This window comes from Pogoniulus pusillus, chromosome 4, assembly GCF_015220805.1.
Source record: "Pogoniulus pusillus isolate bPogPus1 chromosome 4, bPogPus1.pri, whole genome shotgun sequence".
Taxonomy (NCBI): domain Eukaryota; kingdom Metazoa; phylum Chordata; class Aves; order Piciformes; family Lybiidae; genus Pogoniulus; species Pogoniulus pusillus.
Genome location: NC_087267.1, coordinates 9,408,930 through 9,432,524, shown reverse-complemented (window position 1 = coordinate 9,432,524; position 23,595 = coordinate 9,408,930). Strand labels below are relative to the sequence as shown.

The 23,595-nt window shown below is 39.3% G+C and overlaps 1 protein-coding gene across 8 annotated transcripts in view; it reads right to left on the bottom strand.

The window, feature by feature from the left end:
- DOCK4 (dedicator of cytokinesis 4) overlaps positions 1 to 23,595 on the bottom strand; it is a 281,325-nt gene that overhangs the window by 19,604 nt on the left and 238,126 nt on the right. For all 8 annotated transcript variants that reach the window (XM_064142114.1, XM_064142115.1, XM_064142118.1 and 5 more), the window contains 9 exons: positions 21,813 to 21,873; positions 17,660 to 17,753; positions 12,115 to 12,263; positions 11,008 to 11,094; positions 9,344 to 9,448; positions 7,020 to 7,161; positions 5,736 to 5,902; positions 4,388 to 4,474; positions 1,640 to 1,816 (listed from right to left, as the gene is read on the bottom strand). In XM_064142114.1, the coding sequence (XP_063998184.1) occupies positions 1,640 to 1,816; positions 4,388 to 4,474; positions 5,736 to 5,902; positions 7,020 to 7,161; positions 9,344 to 9,448; positions 11,008 to 11,094; positions 12,115 to 12,263; positions 17,660 to 17,753; positions 21,813 to 21,873 (1,069 nt within the window). The remainder of the gene's footprint in view (positions 1 to 1,639; positions 1,817 to 4,387; positions 4,475 to 5,735; positions 5,903 to 7,019; positions 7,162 to 9,343; positions 9,449 to 11,007; positions 11,095 to 12,114; positions 12,264 to 17,659; positions 17,754 to 21,812; positions 21,874 to 23,595) is intronic.

The window sequence follows — 23,595 nt, the reverse complement described above, 5'->3', positions numbered from 1 at the left end:
TTATAGGACACATAAAGAAGCTAAAATAAATGCAAGTTACAGTACAAATTTCAGTTTGAGAGGTGTTAGTGGGCACAAAACACACTCTTCATTTTTTTTTCTAGCAGTGGTTATAAAAATTGAAAAAAAATCAGTAGTTAAATTTACAGCCAGTTTTCAGAAGGAAGGGAGGCAAGAAGGGAGGGAGGCAGCAGCTGGCCAAATGATTCAACTTCCTGGGTCTTAAAGCTTGTAGTTTGTCTGAAGAGAAGAAGGATGACTATAAAGACATGGGCATACTTACCTCAAGACCACAGGCTTCAAAGAATGAGTTTTGAGCTTTGTAAAGGGCAGAAGGCAAAACCAAGTATAACAGATAAGCAGAAAAAAGCGTTTATAGAAAAGAGGAAGACAGAAGATAAGAAGTGGCAAAACAGCAGAAAGACACATAAAGACTGGAAAAGGGACAAGCCAAGAAAATGAGGTGAAAAGTCCTACTTTAGATGTATATAGCAAGAGAAACAGAGAGAACAGAAGAGAATCTAAACATGAAGACTGTCCAGAAGATTAAAAATTGAAGCTAAGAACAGCAATAAGAAAGGAGCAAGCCATGACCTTTAAAATGCTTGTGAAGAATGGAAAGCTATATAGAGATACTGAGCTAGCTTTGACACTGCTAATTCAAACCAGACACAGGTCTGACGTGACTATTTCTCAAGGGACTCCCTTTGTGGAGCTTTGCTATGCTAAACAGTTTAGTTGTTGTTTAAAGGCAGCTGGGAAACATCAAACATGGTATTGCTCTGCTTCAGTCTCACAAATTTCATTATGTTGCAGTTTTGATGACAGGTTCTAAGACTAAAGCAGACTCAATTTCTTGTAGTTTAATGCAGATTTTAGTTTCATCAAATTGAACACTACTGAGTCAACGCTGAATCGTGCAGCATTTGAGACAAGTGGACAGAATGTCATTCAACTTGACAATTTCAATGGAAAAGGAACAACCACCAGACTCAATTACTGCACAAGACTATTAGGAGAAAGAGAAAGATTAAACTGGATGGGAAAAAAAATTCTTCCTTTCTTTTCACAGCAGTTTTAAAGTTTCACAGACATTTTTTTGAAATACAGCATCCTGAACAGTTTAGGTTCTCCTAAGCTGGTTCAGAAATTATAATAATGAGGGGCACATTTTAGAAACAGATCAAGATTTAGACAATTTTAATCATGCACATGGTTTCTTATCAATTTTTTTCCCCAGTAAATTACCTTCCTTGAAAAATTATATAAGAGAAAGAAGGATCTAGAAAAATGTGACTCTTCAAGATAGTAAGTTTATCATATAAACACATATAGCTACTATTAACTACTGAATTAAAAATTCCCAAACAAACCAGGTCTGCAAAAATGCAAGGTAATTGTGAACTGGCTCATCACTGAAGTACATTTATGATATTGTCTTCAGCAAAATAATTGTTTCAATAAAGCTATACATATTTAACATCATCCCAAACTGAAATATACGTATAATTCAAACTATTATTGCCATAGTACTTTCTGTCATTAATTCATAGAAAGTAGCTATATCTGTACAGAGAAAGAAATTAGTAAGGCATTGTCTTATGATAGACTTTTAATAAACAGAAAATAAACTGCTTACTTCTTGGTATCTAGCAACTCCACCATTAACTGCTGCATCAATGACTCCATTTAGACACATTGTGAGAGGGTTAATATTCTGCATCTGCCGAGTTTGACACTGACTAATCAGTGTTCTCAGCTGCTGGTTCTTATTTTCTAAGACTTCAATAGCATTCTCAAGGGGACTCATTTCCACCTGCAAGAAGAGGTGAGAGATATTGCACATTTAATTTTCAGTTGAAGATGAAATAAAGGTAACTTTTGACTTCTTGAAAGTAAACAATGTTATTCCACATTTTAGAGTACCGGAGCAGAAAATGTTCTTTTCAACTGGGCTACAAAACTCTGAGTGTATGTTCTGAGCACAGTTTTATCAAGCAATCAGGACAAAAGGACCTGCCCTCTCTTGTAGATTAATTTTCTGATCTTGAGAGATACTCAAGCCCTTGATGCAAAACACTCACACACTTCAGTCTGTCATGCACCTTTTGGAATTCAGGGCTAAATGGTCCTTGACAATTTTACCTAAAATGAGCTTGAGGTCAGGGAGGGCATCACCATGCTTAAGGGCAGAGACCAACACTGCAGTATGGGTGAGCTAGTTCCCTCATCCAAAGTGAAGGCAACAACTACACATTATCAATGAGGCGTTTGAATATTAAGCTTTGAGTTAAGATGATCAAGTTGCAGTGAAGGGCAGTCCTTGAGTGGGATGTTCCTGTCTTCTCTAGAGAGCAAGGGAGCTCTTCTCACAGGTAGCATGAATTGCAGGAAAAGAGAAAAGCTAAGCAGTGCTGTAATTTATTAAAACATACAAGCAAAGTCATGATCTGGGACATGCCTATGAAAAAAAATGGACAGTTAACTTTCAGAAACTCTGACTAAAATGCTAACATAGTAGTCAACTGAGTAACTTCTCATTAGGGGCTGTATTAACCCAGTAAGGACTCATTAGGAGTCAACTTATAAAACTTCTCACGTGTGAACACAATTTTTAAATGTTTTACTAAGTCCCATTTCTGGTTTTCTACAGGGGAATATCAGCATGGTGAATGAATAACATTCTGTTGCTGTTGTAAAAGAAAAACACAATAGAGTTTTAGAGAAATCAGTTGTACAATTGTATTCCTTTATCTAAGGGACTATTGTAATGACACCAAGTTAGGAGCAGGTGTTGATCTGTCGGAGGTAGGAGAGCCCTGCACAGGAACCCTGACAGGCTGGATGGGTGGTCAGTGGTCAGTGAGATGAGATTTAACAAGGCCAAGTGCAAGGTTCTACACTTTGCCCACAACAACCCTAAACAGCACTACAGGCTGGGGACAGAGTGGCTGGAGAGCAGCCAGGAAGAAAGGGACCTGGGGGTACTGATAGATAGTAGGCTGAAGATGAGCCAGCAGTGTGCCCAGGTGGCCAAGAGAGCCAATGGCATCCTGGCCTGCATCAGGAACAGTGAGACCAGTAGGACAAGGGAGTTATTCTTCCCCTGTACTCAACACTGGTCAGGCCACACCTTGAGTATTTTGTCTAGTTCTGGGCTCCTCAATTCACAAGAGATGCTGAGAAATGGGAATGTGTCCTGAGAAGGGTGATGAAGCTGGTGAGGGGCCTGGAACATAGGCCTGTGAGGAGAGGCTAAGGGAGCTGGGATTGTTTAGCCTGGAGAAGGTTCAGGGGTGACCTCACTGCTGTCTACAACTCCTTGAAGGGAGGCTGTACCCAGGTAGGGAATTGGTCTCTTCTCCCAGGCAACTAGCAACAGAAAAAGGGCACATGGTCTGAAGTTGTGCCGTGGGAGGTATAGGCTTGATATGAGGAGGAAGTTCTTCCCAGAGAGAGTGATTTCCCATTGGAATGGGCTGCCCAGGGAGGTGGTAGGGTCGCCATCCCTGCAGTTGTTCAAGAAAAGATTGGATGAGACACTTAGTGCCATGGTCTAGTTGATTGGACAGGGCCGGGTGCTAGGTTGGACTGGATGATCTTGGAGGTCTCTTCCAACCTGGTTGGTTCTACGATTCTACAATTCTAAGGATGGCTCTGATAGAAAGGAAAACAGTTAGAAATGTTCCACTCCTGGGCTTAACAACTGACCAATTATTTAGAAATCTTTATAGGAGGAGCACTTCTCCAAATAAATCCGAAATGCATTAAAAGGTTTTCTATGAAGTATAAAAACAATGAAGGAAAAGAAATGACCATGTGGCCGTAACAGATTCCTATGTTAGACTCTGTTCCTACAGGTTCCCCACACATGCAGGGAACAGAGCTCCAGGCAGACACAGAGATATAACCACATGACATTAATTAAAGCAGAGACTTGAAGAATGCTTAATTTTCAAGAATACTGAAAGATACATTGTCCTGTAGAATCAAGGAATCATAGAATGGTCCAGGCTGGAAGGGACCTCCAAAGGTCACCTAGTCCAACCAATCAGTAAGGATATCCTGAACTAGACCAGGTTATTCTAAGTATTAAATGCTTGCATCAAGCTGAGTTTTACGAAAGTAATTTGCTGATATTAAATGTTGCACATTTTTGTTCTCAGCTTGGATTCTCATTAATGATTAAATGAATGACAATACTGATTCTTAACAACACTTTTCAAGATAAGTGGAACCACACAAAACAAAACATTTGGTAAAGCATTTTGGGTAGCCAGCTTCAAAACTTGCTTAAAACCATTAGACAAAATTTTGAAGTAGTTCATCAGATGATCAAGAAAATAAACCAATCCATCATAAGCACTGCCATCAGTCTCTTACTCACCACTTCACGTTTTTCCACTTCAAACCAACGAGATATTCCAGGTAAACTCTGCACCAAGATCAGTGTGGTTCTCTCCACCCACAGACTCTACAATATATAACAGCAATTTATTTCTCTAATTTTCCCCTGTATTTTTCTTTATGAATACCTTGATAAGTAAAAGTATATATTTAAAAAAAATAGCATCCAAATTTCTACTGAAATACTTATCCCAGAAGCCTATGACATTCATATTTCTCCTTAATTTCTAGGACCTACTGCTAAGCAGTTATGCTAATTCTTCACACTCAAACATGTTGTCCCCTAATCTCCAAATGTCACTTGCAACTGAACTGGCATTTTAATACATCCTTTCCAATATAACATGTGAGAAGAGGGAGAGTTCAGAAACAGAATAACTTAGACATCACACAGAATAACCAGCTCTTCTCTCTGAAGTCCTACTTGAGAATTCAGAATGCATGGTTGATGGGATATTCCAATGTACTACTGTTAAACAGTTTATGCAAAGACTTTGTAAAATCAAAATACAGTTTAATGCTTACACAAAAACCATATAAGGTATGCAATGAATCTCTATGCTTTAATTAGAGGACAACTGTTACTTAATCTAGCTAATTTATTACCCTTACAGTTCACCCTTCGTTCTTCCATTCTAGAACAAAATTGTATGGGGTAATTCACTTTGTGTGTCTGCATAGCAGAATATATTCTGGCCCAGGATGTGTTTCTAGTGGGTCAGAATTAAAATTAAACCAAAGAATGTAAGATGAATTTTCAGTGTGATATTTTTATTAAGAGGAACAGAAATCATTTACATATTAGGGAAGGAACTATGATTCTTCTTGAGACAATCTCTGAGTCCAGAGGTAGTTTCTAGTCTTGATATCACAAGAACAGAACATTACACTGCAACTTATTCAAAAATTACTCTCCCTTGCTCTGGGCAGAGACAAATTTTGGCAAACCTATCCATACCCAAAATTACCTACTTAATGTTTTCCCATCTGCTTTATGAACTTCTCTGGAGGCTGCTCTCCTCTCTCTAATTCTGTCTTCTCTATATCACTTATGCAAAAAAAAAAAAAAACAAACAAACAAAACTTTTTCCCTGTTTTATTCCCAAATGCAAATAGTCCTTCCCATCCCCCTTATATTTATTGTACTTTTTACATTACAATGAGAAATGAAATGGTCAAACTTGAGCTGCCATCTCCTCTAGAGAATTTATTATACCACATGTGGTGGAATAATACAAATGTAGACAATCTTTCCATAAGACAACTATCCCTGATGTTACAAATTAATCCATAAGTACAGTAGCTCTGGAAGGGGCACAGTACTTCACCTTGAATTCATTTTCCTTGTCCTTGGTTCCTTTGTGAAATGGCCTGTCATACCGGAATCGCCAGATGTGATTCACTTTGTAAAAGCTCTTGATGTTATCCGGAATTCCATCTCTCTGCAAGACTTCCTGGTTTTCAGGAATTGGTGTCACAGCATAGATCTGCAAATCTATACGTAAAGAGTTAAGGCTATCCCACAAAGCATATTGATTCCTGAAGCATGACAGAGTAAAAACTCTTTTGGAAGTGTGTATCATTAAATGCTTCTAGACTATGAACAGCTTGGGAAAGGAACCTGAGAGATTTTTTGAGGGCTTGGGATTTTTTTTGTACTGTTTTGTTAAAAATTTCATCCTTATTTTTGAGATAGAGCTACTTACATGGAACAGTACATGGAGAAAGGCATTTGATTACATTCTTACATGCTGTGCTAGTTTGAAGCAACCTAGAATATTTTGGTGAGAGGAACTAGATCATAGGCTGTGAAAGGAAAACAGTGGTGATGTCTACTCCCCTCAGAGTCTTGCTGAAGAAGGAAGGAAAATATTAGATAACACTCCCGCCTTTTTGTCGCACTCTGGCTTGGGCTTCTGCCCGAGCTGCAGCTCCCTAACCTCACCTTCCAGTCACCTTTGCTTCTTAACCTCTTGGCTGAACCTCTGTTCTTCTTTAGGACTGGGGTAAGGTTGAGAGGGGCAGGAGGAAGGTGCAGGGGTGGTTGAGAGCCCCTCCTGGGGACTCAGGTTTCTGGGAGGGGAGTTGTGTTTCTGTATTACTTTTTCCTTTGTATATTTCTGTATATAACTGTATATACTGTAAATATCTGCTTGTATATTGTGCTAGCTGTAAATAAATAGCTTCATTTATATTCCCAGAGCCAGCTGAGACTAGTCTGGGTGATTTCTAAAGTGTGGGGGGGCGGGTAACACCCAAACCATCACACATGCAATACCTCATACTGTACTAACGTTATATAGGGTTGTATTGTAAGAACTTGAAGTACTGTAACTTGAACTGATAAACCCTTATCATAGCAGTGACAGTTCCACTAAACTAAGAATCTTAAGAACCTGTCAGGGAAGTTTTACATAAACCCAACAATTATCTAAAAATAAAAAAAGTTCCAAACATAATAGAGCAGCAAGGACAAACTGCAGGGGAATTCTCACCTACCATTTATTTCAGTGGAGGCACATTGTGATTGAAATTTGCTAGAGTGTACCTACGTTTTTTTTTAAACATGAAAGACATAAGTGCAGGGTTTGAGTTTATGATTACGTGGATACACTGTGCTTCTGCCTGAAAGATGGTCTCATCTGGCTGATTAGCATGTTGCATAGCAATGGCATGCGGGAATTCATTCAACATTCGCTGCTGGAAGGCCTCCAGTCTTTCATAGTCATGTCCTCGACAAACAAATTCCTTATTCTAAGCAGAATAAGAAAGAAAATAACACAGGAGTTAGTTATGTGAAAGTACCATTAGATCCAAATACAAGCTCTTAAAGAGAGGCTTTCTGGGCAATTTTTAGGAAGGAAACAATAATAAACAAAGGTGAAAATAAAAGTTCTAGAAAGAACGACTTACTTAGAAGAGGAAAATTTTACCATATAAAGTATGTTTTATTCAACAGTCTGGGAAAACTGAATCATTATACTTAAAGCTTTAACAAAAACCTGAAAGGAGAAATAGTTCTTATAGGATTGCATCATGTAACTAACATAACATATCAGAATGCATAAAATATACAACAGAAGTATAACACAACAGATGGTTAAGACAATGAAATGGGAAGAGACTCCCTTCCATGAAGAACTAGAAAACTTTGCTTTGAAGTTATACAACTCTTAAGAAAAACAATGCATAAGACAATGGTAGAATGCATTCAGCCTGCCTTGTCCTCTAAGTGTTTATCAACTATCAGGTGGTGAATTAAAATGATGTAATTTTTGCAATATGAAATAGAAGAATACACTTGGCTTAAACGTGATTTCTTGTACTTGGATGTCCACTGTGAAGTTCACCATCATTTTCCTGAGACTGTGCAACATGAATGCAGGTGTAACATATATCCTACACTAAACATGAGATGTCTGGATTTGGAGTACCATTTGGAATTAGTCTTTGACTGTAGTCGTACTGAGGGTTTCCTGTAGCTGCAGACAGCACTTTTTGGTTTGACTCTGCTTGCACACGTTTGAAATAAGGAAATGTCATAATAGTTTTTGCAGAAAAATAGTTAAGTCCCTTTCAAAATTTATATTAGCAAAGTCATTACTAATGTCTGCTACTCTTGAAGCAGATTCAGATAGAAATTGTTGTTGTCCTATCCTGAAAAGAGACAAGATCCATTGCATTCTGGGGAACTGCTACAAGAAATCATCAGAGATATTGTGCAACTACAAATTAAAATGTAAAAGCTTTATTATGAAGCTGTGTCCTTCATTCCTTCTACAGCAAACAAGAGATTTAAAAGAGTTACAAACTACTTTGGCATTTGCCATAAAAAAAATAAATGAAATGCAGTAAGATCTGAGTTGTTCTCGGTTGGTGTTGCAAGTATGAATCTGGGCTATGTACTTTTACCTTGGAAAATGCATAAATACTGCCTGGGCAGATACATAAACAGCTGAAAACCTACAGGTCTGAAGGTACTGCACAACTTTCCTCACTATTTTCACTTCATCAATTGACATACTTTTAGTAATTTAAATATTACATTCCTTCTAATTAACATTTTCAAGTTTATGCCAATGTTATATTAAGATGGTTACTATATAACACCAACAAAACATGTAATTGTCAGACTCATTTTGTGCACTGCTTTTAAAGGGAAGAGTTTCATACTGTATTTGCCAATTGTCACCTTCCCCACCACAAAGGCAAGTTAAAATCAAGCTTTTTAGGCCTCCACCATAGAGACAAGGCTCTTTCATCACTTAAATTTGAGTTACCATAGGAAGAGGAACTTGGATTATGACTGCAGTGACTCCATGAATGAGATGGATTCTGACAGTCAATGTGGCTAAACCACTGCAGATTATGGAAGAATGGAACATTGTAAAGACATCTAAAACTTTCAAGGGCATTTCAGTAACTTCAGAATCCCAGATTAACGTTCAAAAGTAACTTCATGTATGCTGTCAGCTTTACTACGCTGAAAATCAATGAAAATCAGCATGTGAATTCCTGAGTAATTTTTTTAAAAGCAGAACTTGGGAATATAAATTAGTGAGCGTCCTGCTGCCAAGGCAAACCTCCTCTTGCAACTGCCTGCTGAGCAGCCATGAGCAGGAAAAGAACAGGATAGAGAACAAACTGCCTTGAGAAGATGATGCTGATCTCTGGATTAGGATTAGGTGCATGGTTGCCAACATAAACATGAATATTAAGTTTATATGTGACTCTGGAAGCCTAGCATTTATCTTCTCATTAGAAAGAACCTTTTCTTATTCTTTAAAGATGAGGGTATTTCACGAATTACCACAGAGAACTCCTTGTGTCTCACAGAATAAGAACTTGTAAGGGGTACAATCCAATTCTGAAAGTAGCTATGAATGACAGCATTAATTCAAGAATTACTCCATTTATTTATTTTCAAGTCACTTACTCTCAAGAAGAATGGGAACTTTTTCCCATAGAATCCAACTCTGAAAAATTCTGGTTCCAAACGCTGTTGATCCATAATTTTATCATACAAAGATGCTTCCATCATCTGGGTGAGATTGATAAGAAATGCAATTAAGTCTTTTTGAAAACCTATTTTTGCCTTAAACCATCACAAGGGCAACAATACAGATATTCAAGACTCTGGATGCATCAAATTAAATAATTATACTTCATAATCATCTGAAAGTTTCCAAGAATTCAATTCCTTTTAAAAATATGAAATACCCACATTAAAGGGATAAAATATTCGATTTATGACAACATGCATAGATTTTTAATGAAAAACTGAAGTAATAGAAATGCAGTTTGAAATATTTGACCCAGTAATCTGCTAATCAGGCAACACATAGAAGTAATGTGGTCAGTTTAGTCACCAAAGTCTAATTTCCATATTAGAAAGAGTTCTGTCCAATGATTTAAACTTCAAATGTTGAGTTCCTTTAAAAATCTCACTATAGCAAATCACAGATTTTTTGTTCAATGCATCCTGCATTTATTTCATTCAAAACACTGACACAGAGAGATCTTAATATCAAACTCCTCTATTCTTAAGTTTGTAATACAGGGGAAAAACACTTCAGCATTAACTCTTTCTGGTAATGCAGACAGCTATTCAATGTGTATATGAAACAAACAGCTGCCTAGTTGTATTTCTATGAAAAACGCCTGCACCTCCATTTTTTTTATTAACATAAGGGACACAGACACAGCAGAAGGGTATTTCCCAATTTGAGTACAAAATACATCAAGTACAATTAATTCAACATGCATAAACCGATTATTTTATTCACACAGTGATAGTCATGTTTGCTTTCATTTGTAGGATTCTGCCAATGGGGGTATCTAATCTTATATGGAATAAGCAGATCATGGGGAGTACTGGCACATAGCTCTGTATTGAGAATTTTGCATAATGTTTTTAATCAGATCTGGATTAAGTATATTTCAGTCATTCCTAGCAGCAAGCATCCTAAACATACAGAAAATTTTAAAAGGAAGCTGTAATATGAAACTGAATCTATCAAAACATGAAAGACAAATAACCTTTAACATACAGCATCAGAAAAAAATGGAGACACAAACAATTCTCAGAGTTCTGAGAAAAATAAGAAAGCAGGAAGAATATGCCAGGAAAGATTCATATTTGCTACAGGATATTAAAGAGTTAACACTTTAAATCAATAAATAAAAAAAAAGACAAGTGTGTATGTTGCTCGTTTCAAGCTGTTTGTGGACAATTACAATAGCAAAGATAAGCTGCTGCTACTAGCAAAGGACTGCACAGGGCACATTCCCTGGATAAATCATAGGAAACCAATTAAATTTAATTTGTAATATATTTTTTTCTGAATAAATGTGCATGCAGAAAGGGTGTTGTATAGGCACAAATATTGCAAGATCATTTATTTTCCTATTTTTTGAAGACACTCATGTTCCTTTTTTATAATTTTCACTGTAGGAAAAAAACCACAAGTTAAGATATAAAGTTTGCAAAGCAAATTAAGGACCACTGCATGGCAAATTTAATTTTAGAAGTAATGTTTCATAACCCATACTAAAAAGCTTTTGGATCTCTGATTGATGAAAGGTACTCAGGTACATTACCCTCATCTTGCTGAGATTTCTGTAGTCATAGTAGCTCTCATACTGTTCTGCAATTTTCCTGCATAAGATAATGCCATTTTCCCAACACTGCAAGCAAGTTAAAGATGTTCAGTAATTTCAAAGCAACTGTTTGACAATTAATGATCTGCCCTTTCTATACTAACTCATAAATCCAGTAACTGAAAACACCTGAACATATTGTCCATTAGATAGCTGCTGAGTAATACTGATTACTTTTTTGAAAGATCAAAAACATAGAGACTTAATAAATTATTCTCACATGACTATCACTTGCACAAGATGTAAGACATTGCTAGAGTGACAGACATCTCTTGATACTACATCTGAGTTTGATTCAACACAGCAATATGATTTTTACTTTGTAAAATTGCATTATTAACTTTCTTAGTTTTTGTAGAATGGATTTTTTTTTTGCACTGTGTAAATTGAACTCTGTAAGCTGATTAAATAATTTAAAAAATAAAACGCCTACTGATTGACATCAGCTTGATTATATTTACTAGGCTTATGTGGATATTACACTAGCTACACAAACTGCTATGAATCGATTGTTATCTGCAAGATAAGCAAAGTGCACATGAAAATTTTAAGACTATGGGATAATTGCTCTTGCTTCATTCAAAATAAGCATTCCCAGTGATGACAATGAACTGTGCCCTCTCAAACCCATTCCTTTCTAGAGATTGGACAACTGTTATTCTAAAAGTCAGTTAGATGATCTGGGTGTAAACATAGTTCTTATAATCTGGACCCTTCAATCTATTTCCTTGGTTGGTCACTAAATGACCAACTTAGTGGCTCATTTTCACCATCTTTAAAATGGGGAGAAATTATCGTTTATTAAGTGTCTTGACAGTTACAGTGTGAATTGCAACACAAGTGCAAATTATTCTCACAGGCAAGTGTGAGATTTCTAGGATATAAACACAGGATTAGAAAAAACATACTGTGTCAGTAACTACTTAATCAGTGACAAACACTTCCTACACTTCCTCTCCATGTAAGAAAAGATTGCAACTCCTGAAGTAATGTCCTAAATGAACAAATTCTATTCCAGATCCACTCAGTAAAGTAAAACTATTTTACCTTTCCCCTATCAAAATTTTGAATGATGGTCAGATGGAGACACTCTTTACGTTGCCACTCTGTTTGCATGGGGTAGTTGAGAAATTCTCTCAGCGGCCGATCAGACCACTCCAACAGCTCATCATACAGCAGGAGTGTGTAGGCAGCCTCTATAAGACAAATTATAGCATGGCATTTATAAACACCAAACAAATAAAACAATAAAACAAAGTACATAGAAACATGAATGCACCTCAGGAGATGCAACTTTTTAAATGAGTAACTAATTCATCTCAAGTATAAGACAGATAGTAGAGCTGGTTTTGGACAGAGTTATTATCTACAGCTATGTAAATTCAGCTTACAACTTTCACATGTGGACTCCACATAAAGTGGAGTCACTAAGGCAATTTTCCTGGAGTCTGACAATACAAAGGGAACAGAGAAATTAAGAAACACTTTCCTGCATAGAAATAGTCTTCCCTGCTACTTATGGGATTCTTTGAATGGCTCTGCTATCTGAATAAGGGAACATGGATCAGAGGATAAGAAACACCAACAAAGAAAAATGAAAGATGAAAAGCAGGACCATAGACACAGTCCAGAAGAGCTAGAGAAAAAGGGAGAGATAGGTGTGCACTTAACAGACTCTACTCTTCCCATAAGGGAAATAAATCTGTCATAGCTGAGCCTTAGCACTCTATCACAATAAATAATTTAAAATGTTTCATGTGTGCACTCCTATTTTTTGGGGGGGAATTTATTTTTAAGTTTGGAAAGAATCAAACACACTGTTGCTGTCTGGCCAGAAAACTGTGTACTCTCTAGACCATGGTTGGTAGAAACTGTCTAGGAATATTGAATTTATTATTTCTCTGATTAAAAAAATTCCTCATAAATGATACACAAAAACTAATATTAAATGAATCTCTGCAAAGTCAGACTTTGTCCAATTATTAAACATGAAAATTACTACTACTGGTTATGACAATTCAGTTCAGCTAACTGTATGTGCACTGTTGTTTTCAAAGTCGGTGTTCACATTCTGTTTTTCCACTTATGGAACCAATTTGCATAAGTGAATCTGTTCAAAAATGGGCCACGTTCTTGAGAGGCACTGTACCGGAGAAGTAAGTTTCCTCCTGGACTCTCCTCTAGGCTAAACAACCCCAACTCCCTCAGCCTGTCTTCATAGGGCAGATGCTCCAGCCACCTGATCATCTATCTCTCTGTCCCTCCTCTGGACTCATTGTAACAACTCCATACAATCTTATGTTGAGGGCCCCAGAACTGGACACTGGAGGTAGGAGTCTCGTGAGAGTGGACTAGAAGAGCAGAATCACCTTCCTTGACCTGATGGTCACAATCCTCCTCATGAATCACAGGAAACGATTGGTATAATAATAAGGAAGCAAAACACAGCAGAGCATAAACACGTGTTAAGGATAGCTCACTAGGGCCTTTCCTTTCCAACATGGCCATACTAATCGTTCATTTGTTTCTTTTAAGGAGGTTTCTAAAGTAAGAATGGTGATACTGGACAGAAGGTTTGAAGTTCCTCTACCCAGCATCCTATGTTTGGCAGTGGGAGAGGTCTTAACTATTGACTGTGCAACAAAACAATAAGAAGCCTTGAGCTCTGTGGTAAAGAGTTGGACTTGATGATCTGTGAGGTCTCTTCCAATCCTGATGATACTGAGATACTGAGAAGAGAGAGCTGTGAAAAAATCAGTTTATAAAGGAAAGATTCAAACTCCTAAACATTTGTAGGACAGACAGACACAAAGACAATGTCATTGCAATTCCGAGGTGACTGAGAGGGACACAAGAGGAATCAGCGTGATTCAGCCTCAAGAGAGTTATAGTAGCAACTGAGTGCTGGGTAAGGAAATATTTGAAGTTATATTTTGTATTAAAAAGTCCTGTTGTGCCGGGCAAAGTATAGGCTGGATGTTAAGAGGAAGTTCTTCACAGAGAGAGTGATTTGCCATTGGAATGGGCTGCCCAGGGAGGTGGTGGAGGCACCATCCCTGGAGGTGCTCGAGAGAAGCCTGGATGAGGCACTCGGTGCCATGGTCTAGTTGACTGGCTAGGGCTGGGTGCTAGGTTGGAATGGATGATCTTGGAGGTCTCTTCCAACCTGGTTGATTCTATTATTCTATAATCATACTGTGAAGAGAAGCATTATTTTAAAGGCGAGCTGGCTTTACCCCTACAATGAAACTATGCAGTTAGGAAAATAATGCTGTAATATAAAAGAATGCTGCTGAGGTAGCAAACTTTTTTCCTACTCTCATGTAGCTCAGATCAACTACCTGAAGGGACATTGTAGCCAGGTGGGGGGTGGCCTTTTCTCCCAGGTAACCAGCAATAGAACAAGGGGACACAGTCTCAAGTTGTGCCAGGGTAGGTATAGGCTGGATATTAGGAGGAAGTTCTTCCCAGAGAGAGTGATTTGCCACTGGAATGGGCTGCCCAGGGAGGTGTTGGAGGCACCATCTCTGGAGGTCTTCAAGAAAAGACTGGATGGGGCACATAGTGCCATGGTCTAGTTGATTCGATAGGGCTGGGTGATAGGTTAGACTGGATGATCTTGGAGGTCTCTTCCAACCTGGTTGATTCTATTCTTGAAGACCTCCAGGGACAGTGCCTCCACCACCTCCCTGGGCAGCCCATTCCAATGGCAAATCACTCTCTCTGGGAAGAACTTCCTCCTAACATCCAGCCTAATCCTTCTTTAACACTCTCACAACAAAGAAATAATAATAATTCAGTCATGGAATCTACCAAGGCAAGGAATGCAAAAATCACACATGTTAATAATAAGTAAACAGGAAATACAACAAAGTCCTGAAAAAAAATTACTGTTTAAAACAGAACAGATGGCAACACAGTTTAAAAGAATTAGGTTCATATTACCTCTGACTGTTAACCAGACACATATTGGCAGTCAGTGTGTACAGGGAACTCAACATTGCTTACAGAGTTATCAAGTTTTGTAGCATAAAATGAGGAAATGAATAGTCTGGCACAAAACCCAGCTGTGGCAAAGATATTGCTGGATAATAAAAACACTCTTGTGACTCACTACTGACAAGTCACATGAGAAAATTAAGCTCTCTGAATATATCCTGCTATCTAGTCTGCATTTTAAACCATGAACTGTAAATGGATATGGAAATTCCATGGGGGGGGGGGGGGGGGGGGGGTTGTTTTTACTATGGATAGCAGAAAACCATAAGAAAATTTGCTGTAGCAGTAGGTACCTGTATCCATCCTCTTTACTAGTGACTTTGACTCAACTAATCTGCTTTTAAGAAAGAAAAAAATCTAGAAAGTTTCTGAACACATGTAGTTGCAATTGCAAACACTGGGGAAAAGATGGAGGTATTATAAGGTCAGTTAAATATTTTGGCACTCAAAGATTGTTTAAAGAGATACTGATTCTATCCTCTCCAGTAAATACTGATGGCATGCAGTTACGCAAATGAATTGCACTTTGTGGCATAAACAACAACCACACACATCCTCTTCTTATTTCTGCATTTAAAAGGCACTGGACAGAATCATAGAATCATAGAATCAACCAGGTTGGAAGACACCTCCAAGATCATCCAGTCCAACCTAGCACCCAGCCCTAACCAATCAACTAGACCATGGCACTAAGTGCCTCATCCAGGCTTTTCTTGAAGACCCCCAGGGACGGTGCCTCCACCACCTCCCTGGGCAGCCCATTCCAATGGGAAATCACTCTCTCTGGGAAGAACTTCTTCCTAATATCCAGCCTATACCTACCCTGGCACAACTTGAGACTGTGTCCCCTTGTTCTATTGCTGGTTGCCTGGGAGAAGAGGCCACCCCCCACCTGGCTACAATGTCCCTTCAGGTAGTTGTAGACAGTAATAAGATCACCCCTGAGCCTTCTCTTCTCCAGGCTAAACAGGCCCAGCTCCCTCAAACTCTCCTCATAGGATTTGTGCTCCAGGCCCCTCACCAGCTTTGTTGCCCTTCTCTGGACATGTTCCAGCACCTCAACATCTTTCTTGAATTGAGTCACATTGAGAAATCCTGGATAATAGTAGTGAAAATGGAGTACGAAAATGAAAGATACAAGCGAAGTGCTATATTGTTATGGGTTTCAGGGTCTCTGCTTCATCATTCGTGATAAGACTCTTACTTTTTCTTTTTTTTTAACCTAAAAGTCAGGGTTTGAAACACAGCTGTGGAGAAATAGCACACCACCAAACAGCTAACCAGTAGCATTACAATAAAAAAGCTTACATAGGCTTAGACACTACCAAATGGACTCATAAAACTCCTCTAAACTTTACACTTCTTAGGTGAAGAATGACCATATCACACATTTATTGATTGTTGGCCCAGGTTGGGAGCTATGGGTTTAGAAGTCCTCTGGGGACTAGAAGATTGTTATTCATACCCAAGATTCTGCTATCTCTTTATAAACTCACGGCTTGCTGGCTCATTCTCCTTTCTCCTCCTCCAGCCCTGTGTTGGGCAGGACCTGCTTTTATTGGGACAAACATGTAAGCAGTAGGCCTGTTTTGGGGCCTTGAGAGGCTTGAGTTTAGGCCTAGGGATGGCAGAAGCATGGGGAGGGAGGGAGGACTGGAGCACTGGGGATTATAAATTTAGTTTTGGGTTGAGGGGAAAATTCAATGGGATTGCCATGGATGTTGTATCTGCTTTGTAATTTCTTTCTGTATCTCTCTTTTCAAATATACTTCTGTTTTCTCTCCAGTGCATTTGAGAGCTTCATTTCTGTTGGCTCTTTTTTTTTTAAGAACCCCCAACGCTAGTGTGTATCTGTGCTAGTTTGAAGCAGGCTAGAATGTTTTGGTGAGAAGAACTAGATTACAGGCTGTGGGAAGAAAACACTGGTGATGTCTACTTTGCTCCCAGGCTTGCTGAGATGTATAGGAACAAGAAATAAAAACATTAGATAACCACTCTCACTGGGGCTGCTGGCTCAGCTGCATCTCTCTAACCTCACCCTCCATTTTGGACTAATCCACTTTGCTTCCTAACCCACTGGCAGAACCTCTATTTTTCCTTGGGACTGGGGTAAGGTCGAGAGGGGTAGGGGGAAGGTGAAGGGGCGGTTGAGAGCCCCTCCTGGGGACTCAGGTTTCTGGGAGGGGAGTTGTGTTTCTGTATTACCTTTTACCTTGTATATTTCTGTCTATAACTGTATATACTGTAAATATCTGCTTGTATATTGTGCCAGCTGTAAATAATAAGCTTCATTCATATTTCCAGAGCCAGATGAGCCTAGTCTGGGTGATTTCTAAAGTGTGGGGGGGCAGGGAACACCCAAACCATCACAGTATCAATAGCAGTAATTCACATTCAACATGGCACAGCAAATAGCAGAGTTCTAAGGCTGAAAAGAAGTCACATTTTGAGAGGGGGATTCAGCAGGCAAAGAAACCCAGCTATTACCTGGGCTAGTATGTTCCGCACTGAGGGGACAGCTTACAGGTTTGCAGAAGACTGCAAGTAATGGGGACCAGTCCCAAGTATCTTTTTCTAGTTCATACTCAATTACCTGTGAAATTTTGTGCTTTCAGATGAAGGTCATAGAGCTTATGAATGTAGCGAATATACATCTCTTCCTTGTTCAGTTCAGTCTTGTAAAAATTCTGCAATACAAGAGAAGTTTGCAATGAAACATAGTAAATGATAAATAGAGTGGAAAACCAAAGACTGCAAACATAGTGCTCTAGAAACACACACATGTATTTGAAGATTTCATGTGTACAAAGTCATTGCACAGAACTACAGTAAAAAATATATCACAGTATCACAGTATTATCAGGGTTGGAAGAGACCTCACAGATCATCAAGTCCAACCCTTTACCACAGAGCTCAAGGCTAGACCATGGCACCAAGTGCCACGTCCAATCCTGCCTTGAACAGCCCAAGGGAGGGCGACTCCACCACCTCCCCAGGCAGCCCATTCCAGTGTCCAATGACTCTCTCAGTGAAGAACTTTCTCCTCACCTCGAGCCTAAATCTCCCCTGGTGCAGCCTGAGGCTGTGTCCTCTTGTTCTGGTGCTGGCCACCTGAGAGAAGAGAGCAACCTCCTCCTGGCCACAACCACCCCTCAGGTAGATGTAGACAGCAATAAGGTCACCCCTGAGCCTCCTCTTCTCCAGGCTAAACAATCCCAGCTCCCTCAGCCTCTCCTCGTAGGGCTGTGCTCAAGGTCTCTCACCAGCCTCGTCGCCCTTCTCTGGACATGCTCAAGCATTTCAATGTCCCTTCTAAACTGGGGGGCCCAGAACTGAACACAGTACTCAAGGTGTGGTCTAACCAGTGCAGAGTACAGGGGCAGAATGACCTCCCTGCTCCTGCTGACCACACCATTCTTGTTGCAGGCCAGGATGCCATTGGCTCTCTTGGCCACCTGGGCACACTGCTGACTCATGTTCAGGCGGGTATCAATCAGCACCCCCAGATCCCTTTCTGTCTGGCTGCTCTCCAGCCACTCTGACCCCAGCCTGTATCTCTGCATGGGGTTGTTGTGGCCAAAGTGCAGCACCCTGCACTTGGAGCTATTGAATGCCATGCCATTGAACTCTGCCCATCTGTCCAGGCAGTCAAGGTCCCGCTGCAGAGCCCTTCTGCCCTCCAACCCAGTCACATCTGCCCCTAGCTTGGTGTCATCTGCAAACCTGCTGATGACTGACTCCATGCCCTCATCCAGGTCATCTATGAAGATGTTAAAGAGGATGGGGCCTCTTATCAATAGCTATGTAATGACATCCCTGCTTTAGGCTTCCATCTGCCTTTATAATTCAAAGACTTCTTTTCCTCCCAGAAGGTGTAGATCAGGAACAGATGCTTCTCTTTAGAAGAGAAAATGAAAAAATATCTGGGTTTACACTCAGATTTACCTATCTGAAAAAAAAGCATAATCTAAAATACAGAATTGTGAACAACAAAGCATAAAGATTAAGATGAAATAAGGTGCTGAACTGCAGTGCTGGACTTTTTGGCTCTTAACCCCAATCACTAACAGATCCAGCACTTGTCACACCGCAAGAGTGGTGAGACACTGGAACAGGTTGCTCAGGGAGGTGGTGGAAGTCCTGTTCCTGGAGGTGTTTGAGGCCAGGCTGGATGTGGCTCTGGGCAACATGATCTAGTGGAGAGTGTCCCTATCCATGGCAGGGGGTACGGAACTAGATGATCCTTGGGGGTACCTTCCTGCCCTGACAATTCTATGATTTCAACTTGTTCTTCTCTGAAGCTCAGCTCTGATAACATCCAGTTGGTCTGTAAGGTAGACCACAGCAAGCCAATCCAGTCACAGCTCAGGAAATACAACATGCTAACAAAGATGGTGCATGATTTTCCAACACACCAGTTCAGGATATAAAATACAACAGTCTTCAAAAGGGCACATGAAGTAAAAAGTAGACCTCCCTAATGAATACAGACTTTTTTCCTAAGAAAAAACAGCTTGAGAACAAAATTTACACAGGCAATGTGAACATGTTCTACTTAAATGGCATATGCCAGTGCAGAGCCTCACAGGGAAATATTCTCTTTCTAAAATGAATAATTTTAAATTAGTAGAAGCTGAAATATCAATTAAATATCAAACTTCAATGAGGACAAGAGATGCCTGAGAAAAACTCCTTAGCAAGTTACCAGAAGTTATTCAATATACTTTCAATGCTTTTGTACAGCTCTGTGATGACAGAGTTCTGTCATTACAAATTGAACTTTGAAAATGGAGTTAGGTGATTCTTATGCATATGGAACTAACTCCACTAGACACCTCTTAAAACAGTTTTTCTGAAGAAGCATTACTAATGTAATTACTAATTACTACTTCGGAGGAAGTTCTTTACTGAGCAGGTGGTCAGGCACTGAAACAGGCTGCCCAGGGAGGTGGTGGAGTCGCCATCCCTGGAGGTGTTTAAAAGGAGAGTGGATGTGGTGCTTGAGGCTATGGTCTAGTGATTAAGGATGATGGGATGAAGGTTGGACTGGATGATCCTAGTGGTCCTTTCCAACCACAGGCATTCATAGTGATTAGATGTTGTGCTGAGGGATTTGGTTTGGTCAAGGACTTGTCAGTATGAAACTAATGATTGGACTCGATGATCTTGAAGGTCTTTTCCAATCTAAGAAATTCTGTCATTCTGTGATCCTGTAATGTGAAACCTACTACAGATGATCCAGAGAATGGAGAAGAAGAAAGTTCCTACATTCTCCTTTCTTTAAGTTATTGCTGCTGGTGCATATCCCTTCTGCATGGTCATGATGTGGCATAATTCCAGTTAATACGATAACTTGGTTAATTCTATTTTCTGGAGAAACAGCATTTTATTATAGGAAAACAAGGGCCAAATTCTCTTATGTCAGCCATTCTTATGTTTGGAAGACAGAAGACATTTGAAGTAGTGTTGGAAAATGCAATACTATTTCCCCCTCTGGACTCCAAATATTTTTTTAACATTATATGTTCTCTAATTACTCATTGCATGAAACATCTTTTGAGATGACAACTGGTTCTTCTGCCATGTGGGCAAGTAAATGCCTTAGAGTTTCTGTGCTACTTCATAAATTGAAATTTCCTTTTCAAGCTTTGCCATTTGTTGCTCTTCTGGTGTGCAAACAGCATTAAAATTTGTTTTAAAATCATGATATAAAATCCAACTCAGCCTAAGTCACTGAAAATCTCATTAAAAACCACTGTAGTGCTTTGGGAGTTTTAAATATTTGAATCTTCCTTTTGTGCAAATCCTGGATGATTTGCTAATAATCAGAAATTTTAAAACTTCTTAGTGATAGGATAAAAATAACCCAAGTGCTTTAAAGAATTCAGATCGTGACAGACATTTTGACAGAAAGCCAGCTGCTCTATAGCTACGTAGTAAACATCATCCCCATTTACAGAACACTATTTTCTTCCTGAAGAAATCCTTTATTCTGTTGTTTAACTGCTACTTAGAAATGATACCAAATTGCTTCACTGACGTCAAAAAACAAGAACTACAAGTCAGCTGATTCTGTTTTTTACTCCCTGGCTAAAAATATAGCTTTTCAAAACATTCACCATGAAAATGGAAACTTTCCAAGGTTAACAAAAGTCAACTGACTTGTCAGTGGAAACTGGCCTAGAACCAACATCATCTTCTCACACAAAAAATACATCTTTTTCATACTATGAATTGGACCTGTTCACGTGTTGTAATGATGGTAACAGGCGGTCTCAAGCAGCATTTCTGTCTCATCTATTGGGAATATAATAGATAGCTTGCAGTTCTCTGAAGGTATATTAGATGTCATAAGAACCAACTTGCACCAGTGTTTGGGAAAGAAAGGAAAAAAGAGAAACTGCCTAATTTTTGCCTAGGTTTGGGGAAGGAGGAAATACTTGATTCTTCTTCTATGAACTCAAACAAATTAAACTTATAAAGTACTTTTGAAATTTATCCAGTAGTAGGAGTCTCAGAGCCCACCTATAAAATGCCAAGGAAGGCTAACTCCCCACCATATCAGTTTCACTCTGAAAAAAAACAAAACAAAAAACAATCTCCCAAAAACAGTGATCCCAAGTGCAGCATTATTCTGTCAATTTCCACTCAAACTGCAGCAAGAAGCAAAGTACCTCCTATTCAAATGTGTATCTCTACACTAGAAAATGCTCAACTGAAATAAAAATTGAAAGTCTTATACAAACCAAAAGGCTAACAGTGCAGCCAATCTTTTTGCCATCCACTTCACCCATTTTCATGCAGTCCCTAAAAGAAAAAGTAATGAAAGTTAAAAAGAGTGATGTTTATCCTGATAGAGTGGAGCACACTTCAGAAAACAGACATATTTGTCTTGGCAAGCTGACTGAAATGGTGTAGCCCAAACAGATTTGGGTGAAGTCAGGCATGTGAGGGATTTCATGCCTCCCTTCCTAGGATATGGGATACCTTAACCATCAAGAAAGCAAATTTTTGTTTGTTTTTGGTCACTGATTTACTAGGTGAATGCTAGAGACCATTTGGGAGTTTGAGAACTTTTCTCCAATCATGTCAAAAGAAGCCAGCATGGCTGCCAGGAGAGTCAGTCCTGCTCCCTTCCTGCTCTCTAGCACTCATTCCCAGTTTTGCCCTGCTGCCTGCACAAAACTCGGGAGCAGATATGGGTTAGGTAGCATCTTTTGCTGGGTTAATTTTAGCTCATGTCAGTCAGATGACCACACAGCAGAATGAATGCTTGAGTCTGCAGAAGGAAGAGTGTGATATAAAGGAAGAAATGAGCAAGGATGAGTTTGCTTTCTTCTAAAAGAAGTAGTACATCTAAAACGGTCATGGAATTACAGCATTAGTTTGTCCTCTGGAAAAAAAGATTGATCCTGATCTCCTCTGTGCAATGCTAAATTTTCCTTAGCAGCACTTCCACAACTAATATAATTTATTGTTTAGCGAAGCAACAGATATGACCTCGTCAAAAGTTAAAATGGAACCTTGAAGAGTTTGATTATCACGGAGGAAACAAATACTCTCTTAACTATCAGTATACACAATTGTTCTGAAAGACTGAGAGCCCTGTGTGATAGCCTAATCCTCTATTGTCTCAAAACAACGCAGGTGGTAGAGCAGGGTCTATGGCCCTTAACGAGTTGGTCTCGAACAAGGTGTGACAATACCTGTTCGTGAATAGCTCTGGAAGAGAGCTGCTGGCTGGAGAGATGACTTGACAATTAAAAGAGGTAACTTATGCAGAATTCCCTCTTTAAAACCGCTGCAACAGAGCCACTGAAAGGCCAACAGCACACCTCTTTTTGTGACTTAGAGAGACTGCCCCTCCCGTGCTAAAAGGGTATAAAAGGACCACAACTTTTGGGGTCCGCACATTGCATCTACCACAGAAGATCCTGCTAGAATATACACCCACCATCAAGAACCTGGACTATTCCTATGATAATCCTTGCTAGAGTGGTGATATCTTTTTCTCTTACTTGTTAATTCTCTCTCTCTTTTCCTTTCCTTTTTGTTTTCCTTTTCCCTCTGCTTCGGTCCATTACTGAGAGTTTTCACTGGCTCTAATAAACCAAACTCATCAGCTGTTTGGCGTTGGTTCATTTTAATTTACTCTAAGTGAATTTTTTGAATCTTAACACGACCCCTTCCACTGACCAGGGTTGCCTCGGGATACTAGGTCATTACAGACTGGAGGTAAACCAACTGATCCCTGAAGGGAATAGCACTGCCAGGTTTTTAGACATGCATTTGGTCTCTATTGACAAAATAGCATTCCTTTCAAACAATCAGTGATGATAGCAAAAGGATTATCAGGTTGTGAGAAATATATAGAATCATATGTTTGATCCGATCAATTCGTGGCAAGAGGTCACAGACAAGGAGGAAGGGGGGGGTTTGAATGAAACTGCATTCCTGCTTGCACCACCATCTCAATAAGCTTAAAGATAAGAGTAATTAGATTGGCGAAGGAGGGAGGCATGTGGAAGA